This window comes from Dermacentor silvarum, chromosome 6, assembly GCF_013339745.2.
Source record: "Dermacentor silvarum isolate Dsil-2018 chromosome 6, BIME_Dsil_1.4, whole genome shotgun sequence".
Lineage (NCBI taxonomy): Eukaryota > Metazoa > Arthropoda > Arachnida > Ixodida > Ixodidae > Dermacentor > Dermacentor silvarum.
Genome location: NC_051159.1, coordinates 179,303,512 through 179,328,453, shown reverse-complemented (window position 1 = coordinate 179,328,453; position 24,942 = coordinate 179,303,512). Strand labels below are relative to the sequence as shown.

General features: G+C 47.3%; 1 protein-coding gene across 1 annotated transcript in view; it reads right to left on the bottom strand.

The window, feature by feature from the left end:
- Positions 1-3,390: 3,390 nt before the first annotated feature.
- The window catches only part of LOC119456477 (fasciclin-1-like), a 59,885-nt gene continuing 38,333 nt past the window's right edge, over positions 3,391-24,942 (bottom strand). Inside the window, exons 9-13 of the mRNA XM_037718289.2 lie at positions 23,820-23,964; positions 11,392-11,539; positions 10,083-10,254; positions 9,388-9,496; positions 3,391-6,469 (exon numbers count right to left, since the gene is read on the bottom strand). Of these exons, the coding sequence (XP_037574217.1) occupies positions 6,264-6,469; positions 9,388-9,496; positions 10,083-10,254; positions 11,392-11,539; positions 23,820-23,964 (780 nt within the window). The 3' untranslated portion in view covers positions 3,391-6,263. The remainder of the gene's footprint in view (positions 6,470-9,387; positions 9,497-10,082; positions 10,255-11,391; positions 11,540-23,819; positions 23,965-24,942) is intronic.

The window sequence follows — 24,942 nt, the reverse complement described above, 5'->3', positions numbered from 1 at the left end:
GCAACGCTATATGGACACCAAGCTACCACGGAGGGTCTCTTTCAACAACTCACACACACGTTTGGTTAACTGGACTACGGACAAGCCCTTGTAGCGCTCTCTCTCTTATATATATATATATATATATATATATATATATATATATATATATATATATACATTGTGCGACGCGGCTCGATCCCAGTCCACGCCAGGCCAGCAGGCTCCAGTCGCGGCCGGGCCCAAGGGCGCCCAGCCGCAGCTCGCCACTCTCGCGCGTTCGTCCTCTTCTTCGTCCACAGTTGGCTCCGACGCCGCTATTCATTTCGGCGTTCCCACAATATATTTATTATCGACCCCCGCACTACTGCAATTGCTATATCATTGTTTCATTCAGTGCTCCTATGTAAGGGTTGTCTTTTTGGCTGCACCACATTTTTCAAACATTGCCGGTGGCAGATAGCTTCATTCTCACCCGTGATCTAAATTACTTCATGAAGCGGCCATTGCTTCTACGAGAAATTAAAATGCTTAACTGAATAATTAACACAATTAGTCTTTCATTAACTGTTTAATTAATCAATTTACGGAACACATTCAATCTAGGAATTGTAGCTAGAGAGTGTGCAAGGCATATCGACTTAAAACGAATTCTAACGATGGCAGCGGTTTCGAGATATGCGCCGTAAAACTTGCGGTAAAAATGCACTTTCACCACGATAGCGTTAAGGGAACCGTGTCGCAGAAAATCCGGCGTCGGCTTCGGCGTTAAGCATCGGCGTCTGGCGGAAATAATCATGCCGAACCACATCATCCCGAACCACCCTGACCACACGGGCCCTCCACGTGGCGCAAGGCGTTAGTGAACAAAAATTGAATTTTTCAAAGTAAAATCCGTCAAAAAAATCGTGAAGTACGACTTAACCACAACCTACGGGCTTGATAGCGTCGGATTGTAATTTGAATATACGAGAAAAAAGCCTGATAAGCAGCCCGGGATCTTTGAATGCTATCGCGTTCCACGCTGAAAGGCGAAGCCTAAGCGTCCTCCAATTCTGATGGTGTTTCGCTGAACTTTGATTCTAGACAACATTGAGGGGAATGTTGAAAACCGAGCCTTTCTAAATTTTGGACACGCGCGCGCTTCGGGGCAATAGCAAACAATAAAATATTTTTAAAAAGTCCTAGGACCTTCCCATTTTGATATGAAATGGCTTAAATTGCTCCTGTAAAAATGTCTTCTCAGCAATGTATTTGTGTTTAAAAGTGAAGCCGGCTTTAAGGGGATCAGTGTAAGCTTGGTCTTTGTAAGCTGGCTTTCCCACGTTTTATGTATGAGCAGTGAAGCCTACTCATAAAAATGTGATGCGAATGGAGCCCGATATCGCTATCGCGTGCCACTCTTAAAGGCGAAGCTTAAGTGTCCTCCAATTTTTGTTCGACTTACTTTTCAAAGAAAGCGCTGTTTTATGCACTGAAGCACAAAAGTAACTGGAATGCCAATGCATTTTATCGGACACATTGAAAATTAAAATATCGAAACTGGCGTAGTCCTGAGAATTCGTTCCACGTGGATACGCCTTGATGAAAATGTTAATTATTCAATTAGGCATTTGATTTTTCGTAGAAGTAATGACAACCTCATCGACTTAAATTGTTCAAGGGTAGAATTGTGCTATCCGCCACAGGCAAGTTTTAACATTTTGGTGCAGCTCATAATAATTAAAAAACACGCCGTGTATAACGTTTGCCAAGCACAATATCATTGAAAACAAAACAGGCGTCAAGGCTGTAAATAAGTAAACAAAGCCTCCGCTAGCTTAGCTGCAGCAAGTATTGATGTAACAGCAAAGTACCAAAAGCCTAGCATTCCCTCAAAGGGCCTTAAACCTTCAGAGCTGACTTTCAGGTGCAAGCGAGTGGACCAGGCTGTACTCCTGGGTTGATCGCAATTATCACGATAGAGCGTGCACCGGAGAGGCTTCTTCGGCAGAACATATGCAACGTACTGCCGGAACTTCTCAACTCTCTTTCCTGAGCGGCCACTTTCAATGCTCAGTCTGTTGTGGATATCGTCGCATAATATAAGCACTGATCAGAACACAGTGCTGCCACTGACGAACTGAGATTTGGAGCAGCAAAATCTTAATTTTGGAGCAGTTTGGAGCATCCAGATACAGATTTCGGAGCACTTTGGAGCTAAAAAAATTAAATAAAAATTATGTGGTTTTACACTGCCAAAACCACGATCAGATTATGAGGCACGCCGTAGTGGGGGACTCCGGAAATTTTGACCCCCTGGGGTTCTTTAACGTGCACCTAAATCTAAGTACACGGGTGTTTTCGCATTTCGCCCCATCGAAATGCGGCCGCCGTGGCCGGGATTCGATCCTGCGACCTCGTGCTCAGCAGCCCAACACCATAGCCACTGAGCAACCACGGCGGGTACTTTGGAGCTAATAAATGCCAGATGCTGGACACGTCCTAAGCTATTTCAAACACTTAAAATTGACAAGCGTTATTCCAGAAAGTATTTGCTTGCTGTAAAACAATGTTGATCTGCCTTTAAATACATGAGTTTCCCTTTAATTTAAATGAAGACAACAAACCTGTTCACACAATGTGCTGTAATTAGTTTATTTCAAGTATCGCGGTCCTGTTGCCAAAGGTTGAAGATTCGGTGCATGCATTAATTGTACTTTCGTCTATTTGTGGTGACAGCATAACTATCGTAGAGATACGGACTGACCAGATCGCAGGCAAGCGTACGTGCGCGCAGGACCGCGTTGACAAATTTCGGCTTTATTTTTGGACAATTCCTTTCCGGGATACTTACACTTTCGCGACATTTCGCGCGACTAGCACTGGACACATCGACGGATGATAGCGTTCCTGGCACACTACCAAGTATGCCGACGCTGACGCTAGTGACACGAAATCCCGCGAAAGTGAACGTATCCCCGAAAGTGGTCAACTGAGAATAATGTCTTTTTTATACACTGGCGGAATAAATTGTTATTTTCTGGCGAATTTGGATATTTCCGGCTCCCAATTATTTGTACTTTTAGGCGGTCGCCGTTCGATTTATGAAGCCGCTTTAGTCATGCGCGCTACGCACGTCTGCGGGCTACTGCGGCCACACTCGTAATGCGCCGGCGCTAATTTTGGGGCACTTCGGCGCAAAATCGTGTATTTTTATCAGGATGGCGCAGGAAATCTCGTATGACGCAATCTGGCGCATTTGGCACAGGAGTGGGAGCACTGAACACTATCATCTTTTGGTTTTTGTAGGGACGGCGTAGTTGAATGAAGTGAGCAATGTGTAGAGAAAAACGATGCAGTGCATCTATGAACAGCGATGCCCGTGGTGTTACACGAACATAAAAAAAGAAGGCGTCACGCGGAAGCGAATGGCTGGTCAACATTTGAAGCACTATTTTATTTAATCTTTCAGTTTACACTCATACTTTGCACAAAAAAACATGTTTCTCCGCAACATTATCGCACAATGATAATCATGGAGAACTTGCGTTCTGTGTGTATGCTGGGGATGTACAATTAAATTAGATGGACCCACACCTTGACACACTTGGTTCGACATGCGTTCAAAATATGGCAGTGTTGTTCTCGTGTAAATAACCAGAGGTGCCCTGTGTGTTGTGCGCACCCTGATCGTTTGCGTGGGGGAGGCCACGAGGCCAGATTTCTGAGAAGCCCAAGGGGATTTCGACAACCAGCAGACGGCGCTCGGCCAACCAAAGGAAAACAGCGAAATGAAATACTATGCGTCTATATAAATAGCAGCAACTATCGTAACAAACCAACAACAACGTGTATAAAAAAATAAAGACCCTCTCTGCTTGACCTGATCGCAGGAATCTTTCCGTCACTGCTTTCTTGACTCCCAAAGGAATTCCTCAGCGCCGCGCTCCCGACACGTGAGAGCCGCGGTGCCCTTGTGACCTCGAGGCAATCCGACCGGAGGTAAAACACTCGTAAGCTAGCGCTGCTTATACGAAATTTTTTTTCAGGCCCAATGCGTCGCATTTTAGCGCCCATATCACACCGAGGTCTCTGTCTCGCCAATCAACCACGCGAGAAGCGCACATGACCCAGCCAGGTCTGATACGGAGGTGATTAGGAATGCTACGTCGCGCTTCCCGAGTGGCTGATTCGCAGCGGCAGCAGACAGAAAAATAGTATTCTTAGTTGAAGCATAGTTCCCTTTTATTCTTTGGTTCTACCAGGACACGGAACAAAAAAGCTATGGCCTCGGACAGGAAGGCAAACACGACCGGGCGGCGCCTTTCCCCCGGAACACGACACAGACCCGGGGAAGGCTTCCGCGCAAACTCAGTTGACGAGGCGCTGAGCGAGGTGCGCCCCGAAATAGACACGAAAAACGAACAAAGCCACACAAATACTTGAAGCTCGAGAGAAACATGGGAGAACAATGGAGTATTCCATACAGATAGTTATGCATATGAGAGAGTGTCTGCATTATGTGTACATATAATATGCTATACTTGTAAGGGAATTTTAATTGAGCAGAAAGAAACGTTTTTAACATTAAGTGACACTACTGTACACCAACGTTGTTTTTTTTTTTCACCAAGGATGGTAGCCACCAAAATATCTCTGCGGGTTGCGCGAACAATAGATACGCTTATAATGTATATCCCTATGTACAAGGTGTTTAAGGGATCACGAGAGAGACGCAACAAGTTTTAATCTCTGTGGTATTTCCAAAAGACAAAGCTTAGCGGATGAAAGGATTTCGGACTAAACGTGGAACGCAGCACAATGTGTCTTCGACTTCATGTGACATATTCTGAGCGGATATTCAAAAGCTGCTAAAATACATTTTGTTCAAAGCGACTGTTGATGGACGCTGTGACTTGAAATTCCACGACTTAAGCGTGCACTCTCTCCCGCAAATATTAGGCCTTGTCAACGATTTTCTAAACAGCTCCGACGTAACGCTTTCCAATCTGAATAAAGTTGGCAGAGGCAATTCGGTTATTCGCGCTAGACATCACATCTAGAGCATTAGCTCAACTTTCTTTAAATGGAAGCTTCACACAAACTTCATGACGTACGTCACACATAGACTATACAGTGCTCATGCTGCCAGTACAGTTCATCGCAGAGTCATTCGCAGAGGAACCAAAATTAATTATCTCCTATCTATAACTGCCGAAAAATAAAACAAGTGACTCGAGTCGGCTAGAATAAGTGAGCTTTAGCTATGCTGCTGTAAACAAAAATAGGTGCTTATAAAGCCCGAGCAACAGCACAGAGTTGAAGATTCGCCGTGCCATTTCGTAAAACGTTTCTAGGAGACCCCGTAGAATATGCGTTATGTACAGGGTAATAATATCTGTGATGGAGATGCCGACCTAAAAACCTCTTACAACAAAACACCACCAACGCCAGTGAAACAATGGGAGAAAAGTGTGTCCGCGGCAGCAAAGCAAAGGCGGCTCCTTTGTGGCAGCGCTCCGGGTGGGGGTTGGCCGTGCGTGTCGTGTGGACATGTGTGGCAGTCGACTCGAGCATAGTCTTCTCCCGACTCCAAGAGCAAGCACGAACGAGCGCGCCTTGCTTGCGCCGGGCTGTTAGAAGAAGTGGGGCACGGAATGTGTTGCATTATTGGCTTGTTTCTCCCTTTCCTTGCGCTGCGCATAAAGCCAGCGCCCGCTCTGACCGCCGAACACTCGAGAATCCCGCTCTCCAGGAATGGGCGTTATGAAGACTGCTTGACGAGAAAAGTGAAGCGGGGTGATCGAACATCGAAGTCAACGTTAATGATGACACTAAAACGGGCCAAAGCGAACGGCAGACAGACAGCGCGGCGCACCATTTCGACAAGAAGCATATTTTCTTTTTTTCAGGCGGTTAAGAACTTAACGTCACCCATCCTTGAAGAGCTGCCATTATTTTTTTTTCTTTGTGCGCCACACTAAGCATCCGGATTTAACACGCACACTCACACACGTGCTCGAAAGAGAACGAGTCAAAAAATGAGATTTACCCCTGGCCAGGGGCCGACACGGCGACTTGCACAGCGACATGCTACACAAAGTACGTCGTCGTTTCGTACAGCAAGTGCATAGGGCAACTTGCTCTACCTTTGAGAACTATCTGTCCAGCAACGTGTTCTACTGGATCAAGCAGTCGCCGTGCGCCACCCGAGGCCGAAACAGAATGGAGCCGGTTTTGTTTTTCGAAACAAGGAGGTGGGGGTCGGGGCAAATGTGGATGAGTGGCGGTGGCCGCTGGGCTCAGGCGCGCGGCGTCCGGAGTACGAGCCCTGCGGCCAGCCCCAGCAACACGGCGGCGACCGGTGTTGCCGGCGCGGCGGCCGCCGAAGTCATGTCCCTGCGCAGCATCATCACCTTGCTGATCACGTGGATGACTCCGTTCGTGGCCTGTACGTCGGGGCGCACGACGACCGCCTCGCGGCCTTCCCACAGCAGGTGGATTTTGCCTGCACCACGGAAACGGAAAGGAACACCCACATCATACAGAGTATCTTTCGGGGGAGGGGGGGGGGGGGGGCACTTTGGTTGGATAAATAGGCAGACAAATTATTCAGACGATATGAAACAGAATGTACAATTGTCAATGATGTGGTCGAACCGGCAATAAAATTATGCCTAAGAAAGCGCCAGCTCCTAGCATCCCCCCCCCCCCCCCCCACTCTCACCTGCTTTGATCCCCCAGCACTGCAGGTAAATACAAATTCTACACAAGGGTGCAGGATAATGTGCATCTTGAACATACAGACGAGGCGGCTGGCCATTCTGCACATTTTTGAAGCTTGTCGGGAGCAGAAAGAACAACTTGAAGAATCTTCTTTTAGTCGATTTGACAAGCCGTTAATGTACGGAATCACCGCAGAATTCTGCTTTCCACCAGAAGCCCGCAAGGCATCAGGCAGTTTTCACGACTTCCGTTTTAGGATGCCTTCAGCGACACTGACTAATACATGAGTGGAGTCATAGTGTACCGATTTTTTATGGTAGGACTTATATAGGTCAAAGTGGGAGGTGCTTCAAAAGTGTCAAAGCGGGAGGAGTGGTGAGATCGCCTCCGTGAACACTGTAGATATGTGAGGGACTAGTGCGGAGGGTTTCTTGATGTGCACTGTGGGAAGTGTGAATCTAGTGAAGATGCTAGTGCTGTTTGCAGTTCCGGCCAAAGCGCAGACTCCAGTGTAAAATCGAGCTGGGTGCCAATCTATGGCGAATGCACCATCGTCAAGAGAAGCAGCTGCCAACTGACGCGTGAAATTATCAAGGCAGAGATGATTGATAGTTTAGGGGATAACTGTGTGTCGATTGCTTTAACTTCGAAGGAATTACGATACTTGCGTCGTCACTGTTTGTTTTGCTAGCTGCGCTTGCGTGATGTTCGGCCACGAAAATGTCTTTATATACCATTTCGCGGTTCTCAATCATTTTATTGCGATAGCAATTATATGGACACTTCAAACGGATTTCTGCCGTCGGAGTCGCCGTCGCCGTGAGGTTCCGTATAGATTCCAAGGGCGATATAAAATCGTTGCCGCGTGCCGTATGCGCAAGCGAAAGCACGCGGGGGACGCGCGCGCTATCACAGAGAGCGAACGCACGGCCGAAAGCAAACGCGACGGTCGCGCGAAAGGCCGTGGGGGTTTGGGAGGAAGGGAGGCGGGGCGACGCTGTGCTCCGGCACCAAAGGCGTATCTTTCAATCGGGCGTAAGGAGAACTTGCCGCTCAATCTCCCACGCGAACGCAGGAAAGCGGGAAGGCAGCGCGGGAGGGAGGGGGGGGGGCGCAGCTTCTACTCTGCCAACAACTCCGTTCGTACTTTGCCCGGCTGTGGCCGTCGCCCGCACGGTCTCTTATCTCCACACGGCTCTGACCTTTGTATGCGCTGTGCATCCGCCGCTCAGTTTCCTTGAAGCGATAGACCGCACGAACCTTGCCCGCTGCGGCGGCTGCGATTGCTGCCAGCGTTTGGACAGTCGTTGTCTGCGGTAATTCAGTGTGATGATCTATTTATGTTTGCTTGTGCGCGCTGACACCACGCTTGTTAATTCAGTTAGTAAGCGGATGTGTCGAAGTTTATGCAGCCGATAAAACTGCCATCCCTACTCCGAATAGCTCTCTACTAATTTGCTATCGCAATTGATGCTTCGCCTTTCGGGCGAAACTGCGACTTTTTTGCAAGTTAGCGCTCGTGTGTCTACCGTTTCCTTTCACCGTTCTCCTCTGGTTGTGCGCTTGAAGTTTTTGACAAATAGTCACTTAGCCTGCATGATTTACTCCGGTTTTACTACATCTATCGCCATCTAGCGTTTCACCTGTCTGATTTCTAAACTTTCGCATTTAAATCATCTATCATTATATTCTACCGCTACCTACGCTTGCAATGACTACGATTCTATCAATATCTTCCCTGCTTTTTTTCCCACCAATAATCTAAGTGTCTCTTACTTATCTCGACTGCTGACCACCAGCGGGGAGCACCACCTTCACAACGAATGAATTGAGAGGAAATTGCACTGCACGTCTGCGAATGTTTCCCGCTATCGATGCTGCACAAACCAGTGCAAGACTTATAGCATTGCACCGGTGCCGTTGCTGCAAGAAAACAATATGCGTCTGGGGAGCTATGGCTGGTTGATCCGCTATAAATGACTGACACTATGCCCTACAGCTGATCTATAGACCAGCACCGAGTTGAAACGAAGTCAGCGATAAGAAGCGATAGGTAAAATAAGAAAAAGATGGAAGCCACGGCCGTGCCTCTCCACTTCACCGCCATCTCCAAAAATGAAGACAACATGGAGCGATGTCGATGTGTTCTTCTGGCCTGAAAACATTGAAAGTTTTATTCTCGAACGGAGATTACTCGCGCTCGGCTGCGAATGTTTACTCTAATTTATGCCCTACGTAACTGTGCAAGACTTACTGGGTATAATAACGTTCCAAACCAGCACGTCACCGTTTCGCATTGCCAGCGAGACTGCAACATTTAGAACAATATCTCAGACAGTCGAGCTACGCGTCTGGGACTGTTGGTGGGAAATGACCTAGCAGGGCTTTAAAAAAGATAGTCCAAATGGTGCCTAATTACAAAAAAAAAAGATGAGAAAAGAAAAGGAAAAACGGAAACAACGGTTTTGTTTACATGCGCCGCTGAAATGCACGTTTTCAATCTCACAATAAACCCTCGTTTGGTGCATTTGATGATGTACGATATGCTTCTATCCCATTCATGTGAAGGCGGCTAATGTGAGCTACCGTGGCCTCATCTACAGCGCCCTTGTTAAGAACTAAGTCTCTCGAGCTCTGAGAAATTCCGAGAGTTGTCGCACCATAATTCCTAGACTAACCGCACGCAATCGCTGAACTCACCGTTAACATTTCGGACGTCCATCTTGCCTCTGGCTGTCTCAATGGACTTTAAGTTCTCCAGTTCCATTTGAGGTATTTCTCTTCCTACTATTAGGTGACGCTCAAGAATCTGGCAGAAAAAGAAATAACAACAAGGTCACAATACTGCCTACCTGATCTGAAGACTGTTTTCGAAAATTTAATTTTCCTGACATGTATTAGAGTCACTGTAATACTGTTGTTAATCGGGCCTGTTTCGTTTAACAGCCTTCAAGTTCGGAAACATCATCCTCAGACATGTGCTGCCATATATTCTATTCCGTTAAGTAAAAGCACATCGCCAATCTACGTAAAATGTATTCAAAAGGACGAAACGGCGCATTGCTAATCAAATTTTTACTTTGGTCGAAGCTTTCATTTAGTACACTCATCCGAACCAGGCCCTCGATTTCGCCTATTTAATTATTTCCGTATAAAACCCAAGATATTATTCGCTGTTTTATACAGACCCTTAGATAACTAATATATTTACTTTCAATGTTACGGAGATACCTACACAGAAAATGGTGGCATATAAACAGCTAAGTTACCTTTCGAAACACCGCGTTGCTACTAATATAACAACAGACGTGATAAAATCTCAATAAAATATTATTGTGTTCTAACACGGGGAATCGGTTTTATTGGCGACTGTTATCGCATATTAAAATACTCACTTTCTCCGCATGGTATCCGAACTGGTCCATAGACAGCTGTTTGTACTCGGACGGGAACTCCAGCTTGATGTCGTGCCAGGCGTTGTCACTCGGCGCGAAGAAGGTGTACCGCTTGTCGGTGTTCTTCAGCCGTTCAATCCAGCCCTTGTGTTGGGCGAAACGCCTCGTGTCCCTGCAGCAAGGATAAAATCCCCGGTTAATTAATCGTCCCGACATCCGTTTGTGTCTTGCATCACGGGAATATTTTCGTACTAAATTGATTAAATCAAGCGCCACACACCGAGCAACGCTTAACAGTCTTCACCAATCCGAAACTGCCCACACGCCTAAGATTTCAAAGAGCGGGATTGGCCAGAACCTGGGCCCGTTTTCACAGAAAGCTCTTACGCTAGAATTCTTATGTGACAGTAAATAAACGGCATAAAATAATAGTCCCCGCCCATCGTCACCCATTTAGCGCCAAATTTCTCGCTCAGTAATGATGCCTTTGGGTCTGGGGCTGCCCAGAGTGCGCAACGTATATGAGAATGTGTAAGCAGATCCACCGAGCCGCTGACACCATAACTGTCTCTCCTCTTAGGTGGACACCTGACATATTCCGTGATAGAAAGGCCAGCACTGAGCTTATGCAGGTATACTGCATCCCAAGCATTCACTGACTGCTGCTAAGCTTCAGTGATATGACGAGAACCATAACATTATCATGATATGAAAAAAGTGTTTTGTGACACTTAATAGACTTTTGGCCTGTCCATATACCTATTACCCTTTGTGGAGCACCGGACTGCCGGAGACGCTGATGTCAACCGAATATTTTTTTTTAGGGACTTTACAACCGAAGCGCTTGTGGGGCCATCTTGTGATGCGGAATCCAACCGGAGCGCTCTGGGCTATAATTGAAATGACGGACTACGTACTTATTTAGCTCGTGGCGTGAACGCGTGGCCAGCAACATATTCATTAAAGCACAGAGGCCTTTTTTGGTGACTCGACAACAACGGTCATGCGACACAGGCAAAAAAAAAAAAGAAAAAGGAAGAAAGAAAAACAGAAATATTTCTTAGCACATTTCGGTTGAAAAACGCCACCCCAAGATGCCACTACTAGGGTTGACTCCATCCCCATTTCAAACATTCCGGTATTTCGTAAACAGAGCGCAATGCATTTGCAAACAGGCTAGAACTCTCTACTACAAGCTCAAGATTTTCAAGCAGGATTTACTTATTTTTTATTAATTTTTTATTATAATTTCTTTTTGCTTTGATCGTTTTGCTGTCGCCTCCAGAACCAGCGGTCACGGTACACTCACTTGAGCTCGGGGTCGCTGCTGATCTTCTCGTAGATGGTGTGCGAAGGCATTCCGAGCACGCGGTCAATGATGTGGATCACACCGTTGGTGGCTCCGATGTCCGCTTGGACGGCAGTGGCGTTCACGCCACCCCCTTCCACCGTTAGCGCTGCAAAAGAGTCACCGGTGGAGTGAGCGCATGTAACGGGCAGCAGTTGGATTTGAATGTGACGCAAGTTTAAGCTACAGAAATGGAGGGAAGACGGAATTAATAGCGCAGGGAGGCCAACGGAGAAATCGGGCTTCATACCCTAAACTGGGAGACAAGGGAGTGGAGGCAGAAAGATACGAAGGAAGTAGAGAGGTAGAGACACCGCGTAGATACAAGTTAGCACCAGTAATCACTACCAACCTCCGGAAAGTAAAGCTAGTTTCGGTTTCAAGGAACGTGCGCGCTCCTATCGGTTGCCGGACATCCTAAGTTATTTTTCTTATTTCTCTTTTTGTGAATTTTAAATTGGGGCGAAGCGTGGGAAGTGGTCGCCATCGTGTGTCCGTCGAGCTTGCCTCCGCTCACCCTTGCCACTTGCTCAGCGATATCACAAATCAGATCGCGCTTGGTCGTCTACTTCGGTTGTCGTCCCAAGTGTGAAGATGGGAAAGATAAGACACAAAAGCTTGATCAGGGCCGCGATTTTGTAGCGAGGCATTATGACTTATTCTACTCTAGCCTTATCATCCACCGCTCACGGCCGGCGGATCCCGTTGATAACGCGAGCGGACCGTCGCTCCGACCACTGACAAAGCGCGATAAGCGCGAAAAGGCATTATTACCGGAAAGGCATTGCTACAAAATACCGGCCCGGGCATGCAACGAACGGAAGACGCACGAAACCAGGTAGACCTAAAGTCCCTATATAAGAAAAGTACCGCCATCTACTCTTTCCTCCGTCGTCTCCTCTCCTAAAGCGCGTGCTTTTTTCTTTATTTTTTGCTTGCGAAAGCAAGTCGACGGTGGCGGCCCTAGAAAGTCCACATTGAAACTTTCAGGCGGGCGCGCGCCGCCGCCGCCGGCAATTGCGGCTGCGCAGAGGACTTTCAACATGGCTCTGAGGCGGAAAAAAAATATAAAGAAGTCAAAGCGCGCGCTATCATCGTCCAATCGAAGATACAGGAGAGAGCGAAGCTGCGTCGATCAAATGATGGCGGTACTTTTCTTATATAGGGACTTTAGGTAGACCAAGCATTAGACGATGATGGCTAAATCGGGGCATCACATGTGTTGCGCAGCTCTGTGGTGTTCGAACACCGGGAATTCCAGTCCTGCGAAGTTTTTCAGGTTTCCTAATGATCACGGGTAAGCACAAGCATTTCACTCTATTTTCCGAGCAGGTATTAATTTTGCATGAGTAAACCAGTTCTGTGCAAGCCTGAGTGGACTGACATAAGAGCAGTGTCGCTCGACTCATTCGTCATGACGGCAGCCCATCTGTTGTCGGTGAAATACTTGTAATGAAGGGCTTGAGTGCATGTTTTTGGGCTACACATTTTGTTCACTCTTCGTCGACATGCACAGCCAAGGTAAAAAAAAAAAAAGAAAAGAAAGAAAGACGCAGCCATGGTGGTTAAAAATTTTCGCATTGGTTTGGATCTACTGGAATCTATTTTCACTCATTATGCACTAATTTCCGCTGTGAATGAAAATTGCTTCTGTAGATTCTCACTCTCGCACTGCATGGAGGTCAGTCTTTTTCCAGTACCGAATGTGTGAATAAAAACAAAAGCGTTGAACCTTTACTTGTGTTGAGTTTTGGCTGGCCGAGCAATCGGCTAGTTTTAGTTGATCCACTTCAGCAACACACGAACAAAATTAACGATTGATGGTGCCAGAAAGTTATTTTCTCTATGCTACCCCCCCCCCCCCCCCCCACCCACACACACACACACACTTTATCTGTGAACTACTTGAAGTGTAGCCCTAAACGTAACCGCAAGTTAGGACTTTCAAAGCGACTACTTTCACGAAATGACGAAGTGTAATATATTAACCGTGAATATTGGTAATTAACAACGGTTCGCTATATAAATATTCTTCATTATTGGTTGGCACTGGTGCGTACGAGCAATGTCCCAGTGGTTTAGAAAGTGAATAGCAGCTTGCGAGGTAAACCTGGTAGGAAGAAAGCGCTTCCTAATACACGACACCCTTCAGCTCCGCGATTTGGCCAACGTACAGCGGACCTGCAAGAGAGCACGAACACAGTCCGCTTGCATGCGAAGTGGGAAAGGACGGCTTCAGCGGCAACCCTCCTCCTCCCGGCTGCTCTCTCTCTACCTTCGGACCTCATCAGTGACGTCATGGAGGCATTGTTTTGTTTGTGAATTATTTCCAGTAGGATAACCGGCAGACGCCAGTGGTGGAAGCGGCGCTGCCGCCGCGTATTGGCTAAAGCCCCTATTGACCCTTTTCGCGGAGCAGTTTGTTTTAGAGAAACGAGATGGCGCTCACGGCGGCGCGCCATACCTCTCCTCAGCCACCGCGCACGAATACGAAACCATTACTGCTTCTACCTTGCTTCTGTGCCATCAGCTGTCGGAAATGCAACTGAGTTTTCGCTAACACACTGTGTTCCAATCATGCGGATTGTGTGGATTGAAGACGTGTGCAGTAGTTCGCTGGGAAAATAGTGACTGGCATGTTAAGGAATAGAATGAATCTGTGTGGCCAAGTTCGCGGACCGCTGCTGCAACTGTCCGAACATGTTACCGGCACTTCGTGATGTCCGGCTTTCCTCGAGGATACAGAAATTTGCTCATCCGCCATCCTTGCATCGCTAACCTTCAAAGAAAGGGCTTCGTCCCCAGAACGTCGGCAAGAGTGAGTACCACTCGTTAAACAATGACAAAGGGAGTAGCGCAGCTTCCTGTCATAGTAAGTTTCGCGCACGTTATCTATACACATCTGTCCCAAATGGCAGGAACACTTACACCCACTCTATCGCCGACGTATCAAGAATAAGTGAATGGGCGAACACTTGAATATATGCGCATTGTATACGCACAATAAATGACAGACTACACCTATGGTGCACGAATAATCAAAGCTGAATGTTTCGTGACGGTCCAAAAGAGTAAGCGAGTTACTAGCTGTAATATATATTTGCTTCAAGGTATTACAATGTACAAAACAGCTACGTTTCAAGCTTTGTGCGCAGCACGAACAAATCTATCGGAACTGAGCACACCCGCGAGCGATTGGGCAGAAAATAATCAGATAGTGGCCGCATCGAGGAACTTCACTGATTCAGAAACTGACAAGCCACTGCTTCAAAATATTTGCCGAATAAAGAACAAAGAGCAAAACGCACTAATCCTGACTGAATTCATAATCGGAAAGCTTGGATAGCTTGGAATATTTAGCCCCGCTTTTAGAGCAAGCACCGTACGTGCTGCTCGCTCCGTTTGGACCTAGCTTAATCAGCTCCGAAAGCGCTTTAGCATGTTCTCTTAAGCTGTGATCAAAGCTTCGTGGCGTCCACCTGGTCACCGTCTACGATATCTACGAAAACAGATGCTTTCTAAGCCGCGCCGTCGTCATACACTTCCATTGTAAACATGGAGGCAATGGAGGCAGTTGAGGCAAGCAATGGACGCGTCACCACGTGATCAGACATGGCAGCGCCCACGGGATCGCCGCGAAAAGGGTCAATATATAGGGGCTTTAGTATCGGCATGGGACCGAGCGTCCCATGGGAGGTATAGGGAGTTTCCGGGCCCTGTTACTACTATCTCAAAGATAGTGTTGCAGTTGTTAACGGCAACTCAAGCTAAACGTTCGCGGTACAGCGCTGCTTCACTCTAACTGATGTTTCCAAAATCTTGATAGATCGCTGATTCGCAGGCAAGGTGTAGAGTAACCATTAGCCTCAATGCATTTCCCAATTCATTACGTTCTCCCTGTCTCTTTTAAACAGAGCAAAATCAAGGCACATGACGGCAGGTCACATCAATGTTTCTAATCGATGTAAAGTATTGTGATGAACACATTAAAAATACTACGAACAAACTTTATGCATGGTGATTTGATTACGCATGCCCCGATTAACGTTTTTTGATGGAATTGGAAATATGTAAAAATTATATTGTCGCAAGTTTCTCACTAAAACAATACGCAGCGAAAAAAAAATGTCTGGAAAATAGGCATATATCAATGGCAAATTGAGGAATACAGTTAACTTTCAAAGTTTATTCATTTTTTATTGGTGGGATTGACAAAAGAAAAAAAACAGCAATTAATATATGGAGTAAGCAATTCTATGATGCAAATTTTAAGTTAAATGTACTATAGTAGAGATAGTGCTGCTAACCTCTGAATCCACTTTCCCCCTAACTCAAATAAAAAAATTCACTCTATGTCCCTTTATTTTTGCAAAATGTATTGTTGAGTTTGTCAGTATTATTTCGTAATGATAATTTTTTGTTTGTGTTATGCAAATAGACTGCAAATGTTATCGTTTAAGTTTATTTTAAGCTAGTTTTAAAATTTTCAAATAATGAAGTCAGCAGACTCAAGCTGAAATGATGTCTCAGTGCAAGTTGTTATGCCAAGTTGCTAACAACACAGCCTCCTACTTGAAGACATATTCACAGAATAAGACGTCAACATGTACATACGTTATTGTTGTCGAAAGTTGTTTTGCAGCTACAGCAAAGTGCAAAGATTATGCGGAACCTTATCCGAATTGTAAGGAAAATGGACACCGGACCTCTTTACATTAAGTAACAGTGTCAAAACAGTGCACCACTTCATGACACCAATGTAAAATATGCGAAAAAGTTTTTTTTTTTTTTTAACGCCGTGTACAGATGTAGCACGACCCGCTTACGCATCATTTGCAGCGAAGCACGCAGATACGGGGCTAATTCATGTCTTTCCTCCAAAGCAAAACTCGCCCAAACACATGGCCACTCTGTCCAAGGTATCCTTGTCCAAGGATACCTCTGCACAGCCTACGGGCTGTGCAGAGTAAATTTTAGTGTAAGCGTGCATAGTTGATTGTTTAGCATTGTAGTGCTCAGCGCTAGGTATATGTGTCCGCTGACGCCCAAATTTACGCGTGCTGCTTTGTTTGTTGTTGCAGGATGCATTTGTTTCGCCAGTTACTGATAAATATTTCATTCTGGGTGCACAGACATCGACAGCCCAGCTAGAAGTACGAACGGGAAATTCGCCGTAGCAGTACTTCGTTAATGGGCTCAGCACATCCACACCTTGTCGTTTACTTGGCCAGGTGCGTTCACTGCGCTCCTGTACCATCGAAAGCCGTAGTTCGCCTGTTAATGCGAAGGTAATTTGCGGTGACTGAAATCAAAACACGGCCGTCACGCTAGCAGTTTCACCGTTTCAAAGTGTTAGCGTGAAATTTCCCCAGAATTGGAAAAAATCTTCTTTTCCCTAAACAAGGCTTAAAATCCGTAAATACAGAAAAAATTTCCTAAAGCTGGCAGCTGCACTGAGTGGGAAGCGCTCACAGTGCGCGATATGTCAAACATTTAGGCAAATCATTAAAAATAGCAACATTCTTATCAAGCCTGTAGTAACCTAAACAAATTTTACAACGTCTTTGTCCTATTACAAAACTAGTAAGTTATTTACAGACGCAATAGTAAGCTATTAGAGACGCATCGAGCTTCAAGACTGCTGTTTTCCATGCCATCTAACAATTATTTTACTCATTGTTCTGCATTATTTTTCTCTGTATGTACCACTCCTTTCTGTAGCGCCTACGAGCCTTGAAAGTATGTAAAATAAATAAATAAATAAATAAATAAATAAATAAATAAATAAATAAATAAATAAATAAATAAATAAATAAATAAATAAATAAATAAATACCATTGCAGAACAAACCCTACCGTTACATTACACTATCGGCTTGAAATACACATGCCGTTTTTCAACCTTTAGATTTGGGTCATACGCAAACGCAAAACGGGAAATGCTGGCACGTTTTGTACAAAAACCGCGATTACACTTCATTTCCCAGTACGCGGACGCTAGAGGGTCTCCTGTTTCGAAACTGCCTGATGGCTCTACCTCTCGGGAACTCTTTAGCCTGCCCAGAGTACCACACGGGCATGAGGTAGTCGCGTGTATTCGGGTCACCGCTATTAAAGAAAAGCGATAGAGAGCTCGTGGCGCTGCTGTTCAAAGTTGGCGAAGTGTGGGGTCGGTGTTGGCACCGCATGCGTGACAAGCCGTCAGTTTTTGCGCCGCTGTATAACAGCAGCAGAGCGACACGCAGCTAAAGAGTAAATGGCCTCAGATGTTGTGCTTTTCGCAAAGTAATAGCACTTCGCCTCTTGGCTTCATTTTATTTCATTTTTTTATTTTTTTATTTCTTTTTAAATTTCTTAGTGCAACGTTTGACCTTCGAAGAGCGCCGGCACCTGGCGCCATAAACACGGCGCGGCTCCAGAGACCGGGCGCGCCGGCCTTTTCATACCCCGGCGGGAGCGCGTGCCGGCAGCGATGCGTTTCGTCACCCGGACAAAGGCGTCGTCGATAAACGCGTTTTTCGTGTCGCTGCTCGAGAGGAACCTCCGGTCTTCCAGGCGCGTTCGGCCGCTCGATCGTACGTTCGTGCAGGCGCGTCACGCGACCGGTGGGCTGTGCCGCGCCTAGGTGCACGATCGCTTCGTCCACGATGATCTGCTCTTGGCGTCGTCACGCCCGCTATTGAGCGCTGTGCTGCGCGCTAAGTTGCAGCAACGCTGGTGGAGAGTCCTGTCGAAATTGTATAAGCAAAGCGGGCAATTTAGCAATTCCAACATCCTTGCGAGTTGCTAAACGTCGTAAGTTCTCAGGTTGGCATAGAAAGCTCCTTCCGCGTACTTTAAATGCGATTTTGGCGAGAAGAAAAAAAAATCTGAATGGACAATTGTTGCTCCATGTAGCACCTGCGACTGGATAAGATCAGCAGATATGATGCCGATTCTTCTTTTTTTTTTTTTTCAAGCTTTCTTTCCGTTCTCCGCGTCACCTATACCCTTTATTTCCTGAGATTTCCGGCGTAAGAGCGTTATCGGCGGTATTTTGTTGTCTTTTCTCAAGCCTGCCTCCTTTCATGTTTCCAGGGGGCATCACAGAGTACGCCATGCGTCATAATGACAAGGGCCAGCTTGTACTGTAGTTTTGGTACCCTTCTAAAGGTGGCGCCTTCAAAAAATAAGAGATTGGCCAAGATTCGCAGGCAATTAGAAAAGGACATTTAGTGCTTTCTTGTAAGCAAATAAATCATTTGACAAAAAGAAATACTGAATGATATGAAGAATAACGGAACACAATGTGCTAAGAATTTCGCAAGCCTTGAAACAACCATAAGTTCATTGACGGCTGAGCAAATATCCCTGTGACAGTGTCTGAGGGAGGACGTTGCCAGATAAAGAATGTCAGGAATGGGAAGGTTAAGGCCAACGTTAGCGAAACGGCGCTTCTGAAACATTTTTGGTAAAGGTGAGAAACGGCGACAGAATAACGAGAAATGTTCGGCTGTCTCAGCGTCACCCCGTTGTAGAATGCAGGCAACGTCCTCTTTCTCAAACTATAGCAACGTGAAAGCTATTTAACTCCTTATTGCAAGTACAAGTTAGGCTTGTCTGCCAACTTCGACTGCTACACCATATCTGCGACCCGAATGTACCAAGACTGACGCTTCAAGCAGCTTTGAAAAGTAAAGAAGGATGGCACTGCGCCCTAAAACGACCGCTGAATCGTAACTTGGTTCGTTTTCATCGTAACAGACAAGATAAATCAATGTTCGCAGTGAAGAGTCTGCACGGATATGTAAGAGTCCAATTTACCGAACGTGCTTTTGGGTCGTAGATGACTGACCCATCGAATCCATAGGGCATCAATGTCAAATACACAGTTATACAAAGTATGCCGCGAAATGCGATCCTTCGAGAATTTTGAGCGCTCACTGAAACATAAATTTCAAATCATTTTTTAGGCTAGTCGGAACAAGCACATAAGTCGTTCTACGAAGTTGAAGTTTCTCTTGGTATATTTGAAAAAAAAAATCATACAACAGAGGGATTAAGGTTCTATTGCCCCCTGACTGAGGCCTGCCTCCCGAAAACAATCAAAATGCAAACACTGGCACTTATCGGTTACAATAGCAATGTATAATTGAGTTTTAATTCCTATGGCAGCTAGACCGCCGTACTGACGGCTTGCGTAGACACTGTTATTTTGGTGTGTTCCAATTCTTGCTAGCATTTGACAGTTTGACGACTAATAAAACAGCTTCGAACCCAAGTATGGGACCACATATTTCTGGGACTTGACGGCCGTCGCGTCGGCAACAAAAGCTAAAGAAACACCAACAACAAATATTTCGCTATATTTAACACTGTGGAGTGCGAAAAACACAACCTGGATTATTTTAAGCCCATAAGGAAGCATGACTGCAATGCTGTGTGCAGGCGAATTTCTCGGCAAGCTTCCAGGCAAACTTCCTCGCAAGCTTCCAGGCAGCCTGCTCAGCCATCACCTTGTTTGGACAGGCAAGTAGCCTGGAAATTGTTCTTCATTTGCATGATGTCTTCGCTAAACTGTCTTTGCTGAATTTGTGAGCATTGGAACGGGGCTTGAGATAGCAGCTGTCCGCTTTGCTGCCAATTTAACCGTCTGTAGCGGTTGTTGGAACCAAAGGTGGCCGCAAATGTAATCATTTTTATTGCGATAACAATTATAAGGTCACTCTATAAGGACACTCCATGTGAATTTTTGCGTCGTCGGCGTCGCCGTGAGATTCCGTATAAAGTCTAAGTGCGGTAAGATCGCGCCCCGTGCGCCGTATGGTGTGGGTGCGAGGAAAAGCGTGCGGAGGGGAGCCGAGAAAGATGATGGCTTAATGCGCGCCGTCCTGCCACACACCTGCTGTTGGAGGTCACGTGATCAAGTGCACACTAGGGGAGCAGATGAGCGGGCGTCCTCTCCTCTCACCCGCCCGTGACTGTTTAAGACTGTCCGTGCGGCTGAGCGCAGTTGCAAATCTGCAGCGGGTAGAAAGTAAGGGCGAACCGAAATGGTTGGTCGCTTCAGCTGTGCTGTCTTCCGACGCGACTAAACTCCCAGTTTCGCCACAGGAGGGAAGCCTTAATAGCGATAGCAAATAATCATAGAAGTACATGAAGTAGGGTTTCTAACGTTATCGTATATCGTGCTGTATCGTATAAAGTGCTGTAAAGATTCGCTTACTAATTAAATTAACAAGCATGGTATCACGCGCGCAGAGGCAAGCATGAAGAGATCTTACTCGATGACGCGAACACTCGCTGTCACAACGTTGGCGTGATGAAGAACGCTGGTCTGGGGAAGCGAATGCTTCGGTGCTGCCTCTCGCTTCAACGCGTCTCCAAAACTTCACTTCACGTCTCCGAAATCTGAGATTACGCGAACCTCCAACGCGTAGAGGGTAGCGAAACTGCAATGTTTTGTTCCTTTCTGACCCTCAACCCATGACCTTCGACCTCACCTCACCCTCACTGGATAAAATTTTTCCATCCTCCCTCACCCTCTCCCGCAGTGAGTAATTTTCCTCTACCCTTCACTTACCCCATATCTAGCAAGACTGTGTCATCCGCTCTCCCAATCCAATGCCCTGCGTATAAGTAATATGTACTTTCCTTGCCCCACGAATAAAAAGCTGACCAGATACGTCTGCTTCCAAACAATAAGATTGATCTTATATTCTATAAACCGACAATAAACCGGGTGCGTGCATTTTTTAGCTGAAGCTTCTTAAGAGATAGGACAGCGAATTAGCAAGTTTGCACTGTTGCCGAGTTAATACGACGTTGTTATTGTATTTTTGTGATAGAACGCCACGGCGTTTTGCCAATTCTTGTGTACATGAGGCAAAGCAGCGTGCAGCAGCGGAGAATCGTCAAGTTCATACCAAAACCAGAGATTGTGCGCTGCACACACATCAAAACTGACACAAATTTACTGATAGAACTCCCTAGGAGTACTTGTCAGATAGTGCGTACGCATTCTGTCTAGTCGCTGATATATATATATATATATATATATATATTGTAATGAGGAGTAACACAGAGACATCACCCGTTCCTGGGCCGGCTGTTCTATATTCTGCCTCGTCGTCTTCCTCTCTCTGTCCGCGCCCGCAGTGCGAGCGCCCGAGCCTAGGTGCGTCTTTTTCTTCATTACACTCGGCCACGCTGCCGAAGATAGCTCAGGTGGTTGTGAGGACACGCCGATTATGGAAACTAGGCAAAGCCGTCCTGTGCGCAACCAGCGTCTCTGGGGGTCGGCACTGCGTGTTACGATCGGGTCGCATGTCTCGTCGACGTATATCCCGTCGCAATTGGACACGTAGAGCAGGAGATCGTGCACAATGAGCAGCCGCGCTGCTCAGTCGTCGCGTACTTCTTCGCAACGTTGCCGCAAAATGAACAAGGCTCGTAGTTGCGCGCGAATCAGCCGCGCTTGACAAAAAACCGAGACTGCGAGACTGGTCTCTTGCGCGCCTTTTGCGGTGTCTTGCGCGTGCTACGCGTCTTTCGCGTGCAGGCAGCTCTCTGCAGATGATGACCTTCATTGAGGCCTCTCTCAGTGCACTGTGAACGGCAGCAAATTCGGCGAACGACTCCGTGGACATGCAACGATGTGGCTCCGACGAGTCAGGAAGCATCTCCCTGCCACGATCCGTGGATAGGTCGGGTTCCTGGAGTGATAGCATCGGCGCCTCCATGCACCCCGGCGTTGATGTGTTTCGGAACCGTTTCGCTGACGGCTGCGGACCGAAAGCGGTCTCGGTCTCTGGAAGTAATGGTAAAGCGTCGGAAGTGGTACACGCAGAGTCCGAGACCCGTGGTGGTAAAACTGACTCGCATTCTGGGTCTACAGCGGGACATGTGGCGAGGCAATCTGCCAAAACCCTCCCCGGTACTGAGTCCCGGGTGCCAGAAGAATGCCAAGTCGAAGTAGCAGTGGTGTTCTGCTGCGTGCTTATGAGTAGCAGTGCAGCCGATGACGCCGGTTTGATACCGCCGTTGATACCGGTGTGATCTGCCGCTCGGTGGTGACTCGAAGCGGGAGCGGTCGTCGCCGTGCGCTTCCCACCGTCTGCGATGGGGCCGACGACGACACTCGGGGAGCCGGCTTCTGCGGCGGGGCAGCCGGTGGGCCTCCATGGCGAGGCGCTGCAGGGAACTACTGCCGCGTCAAGGTGGTGCTCCTCAGGAGCTCCGGCCGTAGAGCACTGCTGGCCGGGCTCGACGCAGGCATACGTGAGCGGGCCGAAAGCAGCGATCAGAGCTGCACTCCATTCAGGCCACGACCCAAGTTTAATGCCTGCGTAGTTGTCCCATGCCTTGGCGGCACCACAGAGTCGTTTCGCGGCAACCAGCCATCTTGTGTGGTCTGGCCAGGCATGACGATCACCCAGGGCACTGATGTTGCGAACCCAAAGGATGACGTCGTCTTGAAAGCCGAGAAACGTCGGCATGTCCACGAACGCCGGCTGCAGGGAAGCGTGGACAGCGTTCCCAGGCAGGACGCACCCGCTGACGGATGCGAAGGCGGTCGTCATACCCTGGAGCAGTTGTGTCAACTCGGCGATGGCGAGGACGAGGGCATCGGTATATCCCTGACCGAGAGCCGCCGAGGAGGCTTCGACGCCATCCCCGGACGGTGCAGTGGGTACTTGCGACGGTGGTAGGGTGGCGGGCTCCATACCGAAGGAAGCATACGTGGACGACGTTCCTGGGAAGGTGGGACCCGGCACGCCGAAGAACCGTGCGAGGAACACTTAAGGTGGAAACGCCTTAAGGCAGGTTCATTGTAGACTGCGCCATTGTAATGAGGAGAAACACAGAGACAGCACCCGTTCCTGGGTCGGCTGTTCTATATTCTGCCTCGTCGTCTTCCTCTCTCTGTCCGCGCCCGCAGTCCGAGCGCCCGAGCCTAGGTGCGTCTTTTTCTTCATTACTATATATATATATAGTCATAATCATAAATCTGAATAGTCTTACGTAGTCATAAGTTATTCTCGTTTATAACCCATAGGACCCCATGTCCCTATGGAGCACATCGTGTCACGCGTTACAGACAGGCGCACGGACATATTTCCGAGGGAAGCAGCCTTAAAATCGAAACGACAATAACGTGCTCGCCGTATCCCTCGCCGATACCTGTCGCAGCTTGAATCGCGCTCCTCCTCATGTAGCCTCACTTTGTAGAGGTCGCCCCACCAGTGGACTTGACATCGCGATGTCCGCCCTCCCTCACTGTTGCGTACACAAGCTTTCCGACTACGATCCTCACCCTCACCTCATTCCGTGAGAGTGATGGCATATCAGGGTGCGGCATGTCCGGATGGAACACACCCTTTGCATCGAACTGCGTCACTCAAACTCACTGCGTCCGTGTTCTCCCTCGACGACGCGCATGTAGAGCATCCGCCGGCTGCTGGCAGATTCCCGCTCGAAGATTCCAGCCCGGCTCGCGTCCAGCACCTCGTCAGACGCCACCGCCTCGTTCTTGATCATGTGCAACCGGAGGAGCTGCGAGAAAGACGTCGCTATTTTGCTGTTTACAAACAAGGACCCCGGCAACAGAAATAGAGCAGACAAGAAAGGCAATGGCGAGCCACAGTTGTGCGGCAAGACAGAACCCCACAAATTTTAAGTTGTAATCTGTAGGTAATCACAAATACACATATCAATTTCGCCAGGTAAAAAGTTGAAAATTATAAATAGTTCTGCTTTAGGCATGATAGACGTTTCGTTTATTCGAGAACATACGTATAAAAGTGCGTCTCCTTTGAGCTAAGTTGAAAGCATTATTTTTCTTTTTCGGCACAATAGATTGATACGCCTATGTCACCTCCTTGTCTTTCCTGCGCTCTTTTACCATATTCCGTATCGTGAACCAATTCGCCCAACGAAATGTTTTGCTAGACTGATAGAACACGGGACACAAGGCTTATTGGATGCCGCAGGCTCACTGTTGTCAAGGCGCGTCACCCCGAATTATCCCTAAACTTTATGTTTGGCGAAAAACACTAAGTGTAGAGCCGACGAATGAAAAGTTCACGGCGCCTAAAAATCCAAGGTGGCATAGAGGTACGTTTAAACGTACAGTGTTAACGGGAGCGGGGAAATTAAAGGGATGCTCAGAGCAAGGCAAGCAAGCAAACAGGAAGCAGGGAAGAAGCCCAGTATGGAACAGCGTATACGGTAACCGCTAGAATAGAGTGGCATAGATCATGTGCATCAAACATGAAGGCGCGGTCCATGGCGTTACGTACGCGCAGATTATCATGTCACCGTGACACGAAAGAAAACAGGATGATTAGAAAATGTGCAAAGAACGAAGCTTCGGCATGTGCGTGATATCTTCTGTGTTGCGACTTTCCCAACCTCGACTGTCTCGCAGAAAAGCCAATGACCCCGCACGACTGAGGCGTTGAAGGATTGCAAGGGCGTTCTCCAAATCGTATGGTTCTACGGCAAAAGCTCAGGGTATGCGATGCCGTGTCT